This window comes from Aspergillus tanneri (assembly GCF_003426965.1).
Source record: "Aspergillus tanneri strain NIH1004 chromosome Unknown AapTan_4_pilon_pilon_pilon, whole genome shotgun sequence".
Classification (NCBI taxonomy): domain Eukaryota; kingdom Fungi; phylum Ascomycota; class Eurotiomycetes; order Eurotiales; family Aspergillaceae; genus Aspergillus; species Aspergillus tanneri.
This window is the reverse complement of record NW_022984631.1, coordinates 2,648,450-2,660,797: the sequence shown is the minus strand read 5'-3', so window position 1 is coordinate 2,660,797 and position 12,348 is coordinate 2,648,450. Positions and strand designations below refer to the sequence as shown.

Here is a 12,348-nt window from a genome sequence, read left to right as displayed (position 1 = left end):
TTCCAACCTCCTTGATTGTTTCCACTATCTTAAACCAACCCTTTGTTGATTCAATCCCTCTTGTCTACATATCCATCCATGCAACATGGCCTATGATCCACGACTTTCCAGTGCGGGCACTGCGACCCCTGATCCCCCACCTCCTCCTCCCCCTCCCCCTCCAGAGTCTACCGTCAGCGAAGCTACTCAGGAGGTGTTGGAAAAGGAGACACCGTTGGAGCAATCAGACTCCTACAAACTTCGATTTTGCACGGTATGTGCATCGAATCAGAACCGTTCGATGGAGGCTCATCTCCGTCTATCCACGGCTCCATCGCCTTTTCCTGTTATCTCTTTTGGCACGGGATCCCTGGTCCGATTACCGGGACCGTCCATCAACCAACCTAATGTCTACAATTTCAACACGACCTCGTATTCCCAGATGTATGATGAGCTCCTGTCCAAGGACGAGAAACTGTACCGTAACAATGGGCTGCTGAACATGCTCGAACGCAACCGGAACCTGAAATGGGGCCCGGAGCGATTCCAGGACTGGGTGCCCGGCATGCCCCGGGTGGATCACGTCTCAAAGGGTGACAAAGGCGCCCTGGGCACCGAGGGAGGCGTGGTCGATGTCATCATCACCTGCGAAGAGAGGTGTTGGGATGCCGTCGTCGATGATCTAATGAATAAAGGATCGTCGCTGAACCGACCCGTGCACGTGTTCAACGTCGACATCAAAGATAATCACGAGGAGGCTCTGGTGGGAGGAAAAGCCATCCTAGAGCTCGCGAATCGGCTCAACGAAGCAGCTATCCAGGAGCGCAAAGCGAATGGGACCGAGGGCTGGGAGAATGGTACCGGGGAGGCCCGGAAGAGCTTTGATGAGAAGGTACCGGAGATTCTGGCGTCGTGGCAGGAGAAGTGGCCGACATTACCGGCATTATGGACGTTAGCCTGGTTATGACCTTGTAAAGTTATCTGGTATACTATATCACTAGACCTTCATGGTATTACCAGTATATTACTCAACCCACCTTGTGTGGATGATAGTCACCGTTAATAGTCTAACGGAGCTGACCTTGAAGACCTTGTGTCTTATGGGTAGGAAGTGTAGATATAGATTGGATTAATCAATTAAGGGATAAGCAGTGGATAGTATTAAAGAACAATAATCCAAACCATACATATGGGTATCAAGAAAACAAACAAAAAAAACCAAAAAATATCCAAGCCATAATTAATCCCCTAATAGACACTCCCGTCGTTCACGATACCATCTCTCAAGACAATCACGTCTCTGAGCCTGCGTCATACCCTCCACCGCGAGAGCAAACTCCGTAGCATCGGGAAACCCAAACCGCCGCGCCATGCTGCAGAACTGACGTTTCATGACGTCCAGCGGCGGACGATGTTTGAAGCGAATGACCTGGCCATCTCTGCCACACAGGGAGGGTTCCGATTCAGCTCCGCCCTCGCGGAGTCCATCCTGGGATGAGTGTGCAAAAACATGGCAATCTCCCAGGCTCTCGCCGGCCATCTGGGCTCGTCGACTGAGTTGTTCTTCGACTTTGGATGATCCGATGACTTCGTTATTGAGGTGTGTGTATTCTACGCCGGCGCCGGCGAGGATCGCCTGGATTGGGTCGTGTTTTTTGGATACTGCCGTGGTGGAGGATTGTTTGGGGGCGTCATTTTCGGCCTCTGCCTCGCCGCGGATCATGGCCGCGAGTTGGCTCATAACTTCGTCCTCTTGGGTTTTGATTTTGGTCTCTGAACAGTCTTCCGGAATGTCGACTTCGTCTATGTCGATGTCCATGACTTGGACGCCGGCTCGGCTTTCGGCAACGTTGGTTTTGTTGACAATGTCTCGGAGGACGATGTTGTTGTTTTGGAATTCGAAGAGATTGTTCAAGCCGAAGATTTCCCCCTTTTGGTCCCTTTTCTCCTGCACTCCCTTAAAATACCGTCGCTCAGAGCTGGCGTTGTACCCGATGTTGGCCTGCTGCTGTTTGTATATCTGTCGCGCGTAGACAATCTCTTCAATAGTCCCGGCGGAGATCAGTCGGAATACTTCCACATCTCGCGATTGGCCAATGCGATACGCCCGGTCTTGCGCCTGGAGATCATGTGAAGGGTTCCAGTTGGGATCGACGACGACGACTTTATTAGCGGACGTGATGTTCAGCCCGACACCGCCAGATCGCGTGGAGATCAGAAACACAAACTGACGAGGGTCCGAGTTGAACTCATCCACGGATTTCGCGCGCTCCTCATAGCTCATGGACCCATCTAGGTAGCTCACGTTGTAACTCGTATAGTGGAATAGCATCTGCAACATCTTCAGCAGCCGCACGCTGTGGGAGAAGACCAGGACTTTGTCGCCATTGGCGTGCCACCATTTGAGCAGACGTCGGAGGACCTTCCACTTGCCGCAGAATTCCGGGTTGGCATAGTTGACGATAGAATCCCTCGTGCGGTAGAGCTGCTCCCATTGGTCTGGGACGGCAATTTCCAGCATGTCCTTATCCTTCTCTTGCTTCTCGTGGGAATCCACCCCCTGTGGGATCAGAATCGCCAGGTGGTTGCTTAGTTTCTGCAGGACGGCGATGGCGGGAAACACATAGCTTTGCCAGCGGCCTCCGGAGGGCAGATTCTGCTGACAGCACCAGCCCGCTTTCTTGCCCGATTTGCAGTGGCACAGATCGTAGGCAGATTTGATATAGGCGATCATGTCGCTGTTTAGGATGTTCTCGTAGGCGTCCGCCTGGGTCTCGGTCAGCGGGCAGAAGACAACGCGATCGATCTTCTTGGGAAGCTGGTCAGCAATCAAGGTCTTCATGCGCCGGAGGAAGAACTGAGGAAGCAAGTTCTCCACCAGTTTCTTGGCTGTCTTGCGAGCCTTGCTGAGCTGGTACAGAGTGGCGTCATGCGACTGGCCGATCCGCAGAGGCTCGGAGACTGTACGCTTCCAGGCAGTCACCGGGCCTAACCTGCCAGGGTTGGTCCAGTTCAGTAGAGTCCAAAGCTCCTCGTATTTATTCTGAATCGCCGTGCCGGTCAAGCCAATCCGACAAAGCGCATTGACGACGTTCATCGCTTTCGTGGTCTCTGAGTGTCGCTCCTTGATAGTGTGGCACTCATCCGCAATCACACAGTCCCAGTCGACCATATTCACGGCGTCCTTGTTGTGAAGGTACGTGCCATACGTCGTGATGAGAACCTCGACTCGCCCGGACCTTGCGGCCTGCAGCGCCAGCTCCTTATTTTCTCCATGGTACGTATCGACATGCCACCAGCCCCACCGAACAAATTCTGACATCCAGTTCTGGATCAATGTGCCAGGACACACGATCAGCGTTCGTGGATACCACTGGTCCTGGCCGTTCCGTCTGATCTTCCGCATCCGCTTTGCATCCCGTTCGTCGCCCGTTTTTCCATATGCAGCGGTGAGGAAAGCGATCACCTGTACTGTCTTTCCCAGCCCCATATCGTCACCCAGGATTCCACCCTTTTGGTAAACAAAAAGTTCATGCAGAAACGCAGCGCCGTCGACCTGGTACTGGCGCAGCCACTGCGCAATGGGAGCAGGTATCAGGCCTAGCGAGTAGGGAAGCGTGATATCTTTGTAGGGACTGCATGGCTTCAAGTTCTTAAAGGCAGGTCGTTCTTTCAAGAACTCCAGCCGTTCATCGTCGGAGAAGTCTACCTGGTCAAAACCCGGTGGCAACTTCAATCCTGATTGCTTGAGATGGTCCATCCTGCGGTCGAACCTGGCTCTGCGTTTCTGCAAATAATCCGGAAGAGTGTATTCCATCAGCTCATCCTCGGAAGGCACCTCTTCATCGTATTCCCTCCAGGGGCGTCGTGGCTGGTAGATCTTTGTATCCTTTCTAGGACGCCTACCGACGAAGGAATCCGGACGAGTCATCTGGGGAGTCTTGGCTTTGCGTGCACCAGCAGAGTTCCGTTTTCGTTTCTGCGCTTTGCGGTTCTTGAACTCTTGGTAGGCGGCCTCTCCATCGTTAAAGGACGCATCGTCACTGTCGCTTTGTGCAACCAAGTCCACCATCGGCGTCTTCTTATCGAGAGGAGAGGACGGTTGTTTGATCGGCGTCGATGTTTCGGTCTTCGGAGGTGGCAATTTCTTTTCTGACACTGACGTACGACTGGTGCCTATAAGTCCATAGATGTTAGGATAGTATATTCCCTCAAAGTGCATGCGGAGACACACTTCTGGCGAGGGGCCGTGAATTGGACGGACGCGCAACGTCGAGATCGTCATCATCGGAGTCGACCGTGGTCGCATCCGAGTTTTCTAGCTCCCATCCTGACCCCATCTCAGCTGATGGACAAGTGGATAGAGGGAGAGAAAGAGAGAGGGGAGAAGGGGGGAAGATGCGGAGGCGATGAAGACGTGCGAATTGCCCAATGCGGAAAAGAGCTGAAATTGATTTTGTCACCGCAACGTTTTCTCTGCCGTCACTTGCACTTCATTTCCGTCATTGCTCCATTCCTAAACATTCTGGATAATATTTTCAGTACAGCTATTGGTACTAAATTTCCAGTTTAATTTTTTAAGCTTGTGACTGCGTGACAGCGAATATCTCTCCCTCCAGCATAATCTTACAAAGCCCAGTGAGCAGAGTGCGGGGAGTTTCCCTACATATTCACATCTACTGAGGATTGAACGATAATCTACGATCACTATGCCTCTCGATACATCGACTACGTACCCTCTCACCAAGCTACGGCTGGACGGCCGCCGCTGGAACGAACTACGTCTGCTACAAGCGCAGATCTCGACGAACCCTGCCAGCTCCGGGTCATCTTACCTGGCGATGGGCAACACGGCTATTATGTGTTCGGTTCATGGACCAGCCGAGGGACGTCGTGGCGATGCCACTGGGGGTGCTGCAGGGTCTTCGGGTGCAGTGGTAGAGGTTGATGTCAACGTTGCCGGTTTCGCAGGGGTTGATCGAAAGAGAAGAGCAGGTGGAAGCGACAAGTTCGTACTTTATTAAAGAAAGAAGTTCATGAAGAAGAAGAGGGAATACTCACCAAAATCTTATAGACAATCATCCCGAATTGCAACGACACTTCGATCCACCTTTCAATCGCACCTTCACACATACCTGTACCCACACAGCACGATCAGCATCCACGTTTCCGTTCTGTCCGCGGACGGATCTCTCCTGGCGGCCGCTATCAATGCATGCACCCTGGCCTTAGTGGACGCAGGGATCCCGATGCCGGGTCTACTCTGTGGCTGCACGGCAGGCATGAGTGGGAGTGCATCGACGCCGCGAGATCCTCGCAATGACTTCCTGGATCCGCTTCTGGATTTGTCCCTGCCTGAGGAACAGGAGCTGCCGTTCCTTACGGTGGGAACCACGACGTCGGTGCCGGTGGGGGAGAATGCCATGGAGGACGAGGAGGAGATGAAGGTTACAATGTTGAACATGGACTCAAAAGTGCATTGCACGTACATCGAGACGATGCTGGCCGTGGGAATCGACGGGTGCAAGCAAATCCGGGAGATCCTGGAGGGGGTGATCAAAGGATCGAACCGATTATAGCGAGGGTTGGGATCTCTACTTCTGGTGAATGGTTTGTTTTGGCTGCTGGCCTGAAAAGCATGTTTATACCCTTACGATTCAAGGTGTTGGGCGTGACAAAGACCGTAGAACTCTGAACTTGATGAATTTAATGTAAATGCAGTCATCCATAATTTTTACGGACCCCATAAACACTCGGTTCCAATCCTTGAGTCTGCGAACATTCGCTCAAATTGGTGTGGCAGAAGACATAGCCATTGTTGGTTTCAGATACTGTCAAGGATAAGTATGCTAAGCGAGCACACATTAAACGCAAAAATAAAATAAAAGCAAACTGTCTGCAGGGACTCTCCTACTATACAATAACAGTATGGACAAACATCGGATCAACAGGTACGTGCATAGGATCATGATTGAATCGCGATAGGATAAAAACCAAGACCCTGATAAATCTATTTGTACAGAGGTTCCGGAAGCTGGTGCCACCACCACTGTACAGCTTCTTCTTGTTTCCTAGTAAGAATACAGCGGTACTCTTGAGTCTCTCGGGTTGATATGGTTCAAATTGGAAGCTCCCTACAAGGGCACGTCCCTGAAGCCTGCTTCCACGCTTCCATTTCCTGATCATTGACATCTAGGCGTGCGGCCTATGGAATATGAGAGGCTAGAACTAGTAGCAATCTGCCACTCTTACTTAGCACCAGATAGAAATTCCTCGACCGTTCCTAGTCAACTAAGAAAATACAGAATGCCCAGTTATCCAGGCCCTCTTATAGGTGTGGAAAACCCTATAATATAAACCTGTCCGTAATATAAGCCAAGAGCAAGGATACCATCTTTAATGGCCAGGCAATTTGGTTGGCGATATTCAAAAGGAAGCCACAAGACCTTTTCACCATTGAAAACCACCCATTCATTTACCAGGGATGCTTGAGGGGTAGGATGATATGAAGTTTGAGGATAACTATCACCCTGATACTGAATGTCAAGAGGACCTAAATTCGTATCCAGATATCGGTCTTGCTTAGAAAAGCTTAAGCGACTAATAGGTTCCTCTGTAGGTATAGTCCTATAAATGGTTCCGGTCTTAACATCCCACAGCTTGACCGTGCAATCTTCAGAGCCTGAGGCCAGTGTCTGACCGTCCGGCAAAAATGCCACAGTTACAACCCAACCTAAATGGCCCTTAAGCGTGTGCTGTTCCATGCCAGTCTTGGTATCCCATAGCTTAATGGTCGTATCATTAGAGCCCGAGGCTAGTATCTGACTGTCTGGTGAGAAGGCCAGAGTTTGGATACAATCTAAGTGGCTTTTAAGCGTGTGCTGTTCCATGCCAGTCTTGGCATTCCATAGCTTAACTATGCCATCTTCGGAGCCTGAGGCCAATGTCTGACTGTCCGGGGAGAAAGCCACAGTCTGAACCCAACGTAAATGACCCTTAAGCGTGTACTTTTCTGTGCTTGTTTTAACATCCCACAGCTTAATTGTGTCGTCATAGGAGCCTGAGGCCAGTATCTGGCTATCCGGGGAGAAGACCATGGTTTTAACTGAATATAAATGGCCCTTAAGTATATGCTGTTCTGTATGTGTTGTAATATCCCACAGCTTAACTGTCTTATCATTAGAGCCTGAGGCTAGTGTATGACCGTCCGGGGAGAAGACCACAGTTACAACCCAACCTAAATGGCCCTTAAGCGTGTGCTGTTCCATGCCAGTCTTGGTATCCCATAGCTTAATGGTCGTATCATTGGAGCCCGAGGCTAGTGTCTGACCGTCCGGGGAGAAGGCCACAGTCAGAAGTAAAGAATGGCACTTAAGCGTGTACTTTTCTGTATACGTTGTAACATCCCACAACTTAACTGTCTCATCCTTAGAGCCTGAGGCTAGTGTCTGACCGTCCGGGGAGAAGGCCACAGTTTCAACAGAACCTAAATGACCTTTAAGCGTATGTTGCTCCGTGCATGTTTTAATATCCCAAAGCTTTACTGTATTATTTTCAAAGCCCAATGCCAGTGTCTGACCATCCAGCGAGAAGGCCATTGTTTGAACTGAATATTGATGGTCAAATGTGTTTCGTTCCATGCGTGTTTTAATATCCCATAGCTTGACTATGCCATTATCAGAGCCTGACGCTAGTGTCTGACAGTCTGGGGAGAAAGCCACTGCTCGAACTGAATATTTATGGTCCCTGAATATCTGCTTTAGCATATGCTGCTCTGTGCATGTTTTAACATCCCACAGCTTGACTGTGCCGTCATCAGAGCCTGAGGCTAGTATCTGACCGTCCGGGGAGAATGCCACCGCTCGAACTGAATATTTATGGTCCTCGAATATGTGCAGTAGTATATGCTGCTCTGTGCATGTTTTAACATCCCACAGCCTGACTGTGCCATCATTGGAGCCTGAGGCCAGTATCTGACCGTCCGGCGAGAAGGCCATGGATATAACAGAACCTGAATGGCCTCCAAGTGTCTGTAAATCTGCATGCCATTTGTCTTCCATTTGTGGTACTAGATATATCCACCTGGGAATTTCTTTCGTAAATCCTCTTCTGATAGTTGACATCCGTGGTGAGAATATTAGTCCAGAGCAGTAAAGCTGAAGCGGAGCAGTATTGCAAATTTGTAGATTTTTAAGAACAAATCGTTTCGCATCATGCAAAAACTCCAAAATTTTGGAATCCGAATTGTTCTAAACTCTTTTATGTTAGTATATATATGAGATGTGGAGTGTCCTGATATATACCTTTATATTGAACAGGACTGTATTTATAATACCAACTACCTCCGATATATACCCCATTAAACTCATTGCTTCCAGCCAATGAAGAAAATGATTTTCCAAGAAAGTAAGAATATAATTATTATCCAGAATCTTGCTCTTCTCCAGATGATGCGCCCAATAGCGACAGGTGTATCGGAGCTCTGCTGTAAGGTATTGGCTAACAGCTTGGCTGTTAATATCTGCACGCTGTATTCCATAACTCGGTAAACCACAGATATTGTGTTTGAGGTAAATATTCATAATGCGAATGCAATGATAAGCTATTTTCCTGTGTATCTCTTCCTCGTCCACATGGAAGACGGTTCGCGTGTTAACAAGAAAATCCCGAAATGATAAATGCAAAATTCGGACTGGCGCATTTATATCTTCTGGTATACTGAGAACTGAATGAAATGCATCTAATCGATTACTAATATCGCCATCCGGCATGTTAATCAGCTGCGCAAGAGCAGTTGCTGAAAGAGGAGCCGCAAGGAGGATAATAACCCCAACTGTATCTTGAAACTCCTGCAGAAGTTGCTTAATTTCACTCTCATTCTCATTCTCATCAGCAAGTATTTGATTTAGTACTGGAAGATATGTTCTATCCATCCGCGATGCCGATGTTACGGCTTGGTCTTGGAGAACAGCTGCAAGACGTTTTTCCGGCCGGAATCTTCTATCTCCAATAAAGCGGCATATAGTGGCTGCAAAAATAAACAAAGGAACAGCCATGGCAACCAGTTTTTCTATTGCCTCATTTCCAGGCCAATCAGAGGATATTAAACGCTCGTTTCTTATCTTTAGGATTCTGTCCTTTAGGAAGAGACGTATGTCATGTTCAATCACCGGCGTGGGAAGCTCATGGAGAATCAAGTCCTGATGCTCATTGTGTTGCTGAAAGCCAAAACGGATGGGAAGTTCAGGTCTGCTTGTTAAGAATATTCGCACGCGCATAGCATTGGACTTCTGCAACTGCGGTAAGAATTGAAGTATAACTCGGATGTCGTATTCCTGTTCACACTCATCCAGTGCATCAATCACAATTACTGTAGTTGTAATTTGACTCGGATTCAGGTTAAGTAGTGGCTGAAGAAGAAGTTTATCAAATTGTTCCTTGAGAGACTTTGCCGAAATATTTGGGTCATTCTCAATTGCTTTTAAGACACCAGGCACCAGTTGCCGATGGTTGGTCACTAACTGTCTTGCGATAGTTGAGATAAATCTTTTTGCATTGCCACGGTCTACTTCGCCTCTTTTAAAGAAGAAGCTAGCACCTAGTTGGCCCTTCTCTTTAAAAGATTGCGCGACTGTTCGGGCAATGGTAGACTTTCCTGTTCCTGCCATACCATTTAACCAAAATATACATTTACCATCAGATGATTCCGCCCACTCTGCGATTTGGTAACGAAGGTCAGTTCGGGTGTCCGGAAGGCACATATCTTCATGTTGATTTAAATATGAGTCATAAAATGCTCCTTCCGCAATGTGCAGGTTTAGAAAATTAAAATTCTGAATAAGATTTAGGACTGATGCTTCCACCTTATCAATTTGAGCTAAGAGGCGCTCGGCTTCTTCTTTGCGGTGGAGATGTTGGTCTAACTGGACCCACTGGTACAAGTATTGCTCTTCCTCCTTAACAGAAGATTGAAGAGTTGTGAGAGGTTGGTTGGCGATTGTAGTGACACTGTCCAGTACACGCCTTCCCATACCAGGCTTTTGAGCAGTCATCACTTCTGCTGTATAATAGAGGATGGCTTTATAAACTCTGATTATTGGACTTCTTATTTTGCTGTCTATCCCAGATCCCTTGTGGTAGAAGTTCTTTTCAATGTAGGCACATCGTGCAAGGACATCTGCTAAGTACTCTGAAGATTTCAACAAGGCATCTCGCAAGTCCTGACGGTTTTTTGTTATCTATATTTAAGAGTACAAGTTAGCCATGCTCTATAATAAATTATCTTCACAGTATCATACGGTTAATCCAAGTAAGACAACAGCCCAAGTGCTTGCTGCATGATTGGTGGGATCAAAAGCTGCAACTGCACTAACAATGTCCTTAAACGACAAAGCAGCACTGATAATTTGCTGTGATATTTTTCGGATATTAATATCTTCTCCGGTTGACTGTCGAATTTTTAAACCGCCCCGTTGGTATTCCTCATATTGCTCTTTTGTCATCTGAATAACCTTGTCTATTACAACTTTTGTCTGTGAGTAATTCGTGTCGTCTTTGTTTGGTGGGTTTGGAACCTGTATTTTCGACAGGATAGCCTGCTCCTTCTCCTCGAGCTGGTCATAGGCAGCCTGCCACAAGTCTTGTGGTATAGAGGCATTCTCCAGCTGGGTTGTTTGGATAGCATGACTACTGGTAGAGGATCCCTCTTGGGCTGGCCGGAGGTTCGCGTTCTTGGATGTCTTAGGTGTGTGAAATGTCTTAAGAAAATGGTTTCTCCATTTAGATGTATGCTGGGGCATCCTGAATTATTCACACTGTTCCAAACTTGTCAATTCTTGATCTTTATGTTCAATTTTTGTTGCTTTCTTTTCTAGTGAAAGATAGGGGATGTTCTATTTTCATAATAACTAGTTCTCCTTGTAAATGTGTTGGCACGGCTGAATGACCACGGTATGAGGGGTAGTTAATTATGGAACTAGTTACAACATATAATCGCCTATCTTAAACCAACATAATTATGGTGCACATTGAGGAAGTCCAAGCTTGATTACTTTCTCTGTTATCCAGGAGGCTACTTAACAGAAAATATACCTTAAATACGTAGCCCAAAAATCCTACAAAGGCTCTTGTTTACTTGCGTTATTTGATACCTGGAACCAAGGTTCCCATGATCCAGGGTGGAAATGTTCCATGGTTAGGTGAGCAACAACGTAATACTATTCGCGCTCACTGTCGGCCCGAGCCGATACCATATTTCCGTAACAGTTTTTAATGCAAACCAGGAACATCTGGCTAGCTGTCAACAATCCTCTTGCTGTCAGCATCTCGCCACTCTCAAAGCAGCATTTTAGGATTATTCTGGTTTATGTAGGCTGGGTAGTGCAATCTACACCGCCTGTTAAAAGCGCACGCTACCCCCCGTTTTTCTCTCTCTCCTATACAAAACACGCTGTGGGATACCTGTCTCGCAAGCTAACAATTGGTAATTCCAAAACTAGGATCCTCGGTGGCATCTATTGCCTTAAGATAACTTTTAACCCTCTTAATAATGAATGCCTTTTAACACCTTCATTTATGGGAACAAACCATATAATAGGCTCACTAGTATTTTCAGCTGCGCACGTACGCCATCTCTATTTAGCCCTATCCCCATCCATGACGGACGTTCCACCACTTGTATCAGCCCAACCTAATGAACTAGGTCTCCCTTAAGTAGTGGAATAGAAACGTATATAATAGACAGCCACCAGCCTGTATTCATCACTTAATCGTGTGAAGCATAATGCTAAACTACGAAGCTATGCACAAGAATACGGAACAAGTGTCAAGGGCTGAACCCGTAGAACCTATGATAGGTTATGTACAAAGAGGAATCGTTGAAGAAGGGAAAAAGGAAAAGGAAAATGAGCGGTGAAACAAGTCGAGGAGTCACGTGATATGGATCGAGGCCCGATGGGCCAAAGGTGCCAACAGGGCCAACAGGGGCAATAGGGACAGTAGGGACAACAGGGGTAATAGGGACATTGGCCCGTGAGGTCGAACGGGCTCTAGCCCTTTACAACAAGACCTAGTTTCACAACCTAACTTACACTGGGAAATAAAACTAAAAGCCAAAATGTTGCACATTGCAAAGTAGCCTGCTTAACGGAGTAATGTTAGACGATACCACGATTATGGTGCCTGTCCTCAACGCGATCTTACAGTGCGCTTTAAAAGTATTGATATTAACTGGACATCTATAGAGAGACAGATTTGGATATGGGAAAGATTATTCTAGCAGGGCAAAAAAGCTTAGTCTCTGTATAGTATCCCTCAATTATATGAATGACAGCGGTCCACCTCTGTCAAGAGTAGCAAGAGAGGAGACTC

The 12,348-nt window shown here is 47.5% G+C and overlaps 4 protein-coding genes across 4 annotated transcripts; 2 read left to right on the top strand and 2 right to left on the bottom strand.

Moving 5' to 3' along the window:
• Positions 1-85: 85 nt before the first annotated feature.
• ssuA (RNA polymerase II subunit A C-terminal domain phosphatase) lies at positions 86-946 on the top strand (the record flags this gene model as incomplete). The annotated part of the gene is made up of 1 exon (XM_033570697.1): positions 86-946. The coding sequence occupies one exon, from the start codon at positions 86-88 to the stop codon at positions 944-946; it is 861 nt and encodes a 286-aa protein (XP_033426729.1).
• A 273-nt stretch (positions 947-1,219) lies between these two features.
• On the bottom strand, positions 1,220-4,319 carry ATNIH1004_006060 (putative DNA excision repair protein (Rad26L); the record flags this gene model as incomplete). The annotated part of the gene is made up of 2 exons (XM_033570696.1): positions 1,220-4,155; positions 4,214-4,319. 2 exons carry the CDS (start codon positions 4,317-4,319, stop codon positions 1,220-1,222), a joined length of 3,042 nt encoding a protein of 1,013 aa, XP_033426728.1.
• A 369-nt stretch (positions 4,320-4,688) lies between these two features.
• Positions 4,689-5,558, top strand: SKI6 (exosome non-catalytic core subunit SKI6; the record flags this gene model as incomplete). Its single annotated transcript, XM_033570695.1, has 2 exons — positions 4,689-4,987; positions 5,054-5,558. The coding sequence occupies 2 exons, from the start codon at positions 4,689-4,691 to the stop codon at positions 5,556-5,558; spliced, it is 804 nt and encodes a 267-aa protein (XP_033426727.1).
• A 735-nt stretch (positions 5,559-6,293) lies between these two features.
• On the bottom strand, positions 6,294-10,778 carry ATNIH1004_006058 (uncharacterized protein; the record flags this gene model as incomplete). The annotated part of the gene is made up of 3 exons (XM_033570694.1): positions 6,294-8,009; positions 8,673-10,217; positions 10,278-10,778. 3 exons carry the CDS (start codon positions 10,776-10,778, stop codon positions 6,294-6,296), a joined length of 3,762 nt encoding a protein of 1,253 aa, XP_033426726.1.
• Between the last annotated feature and the right edge of the window lie 1,570 nt (positions 10,779-12,348).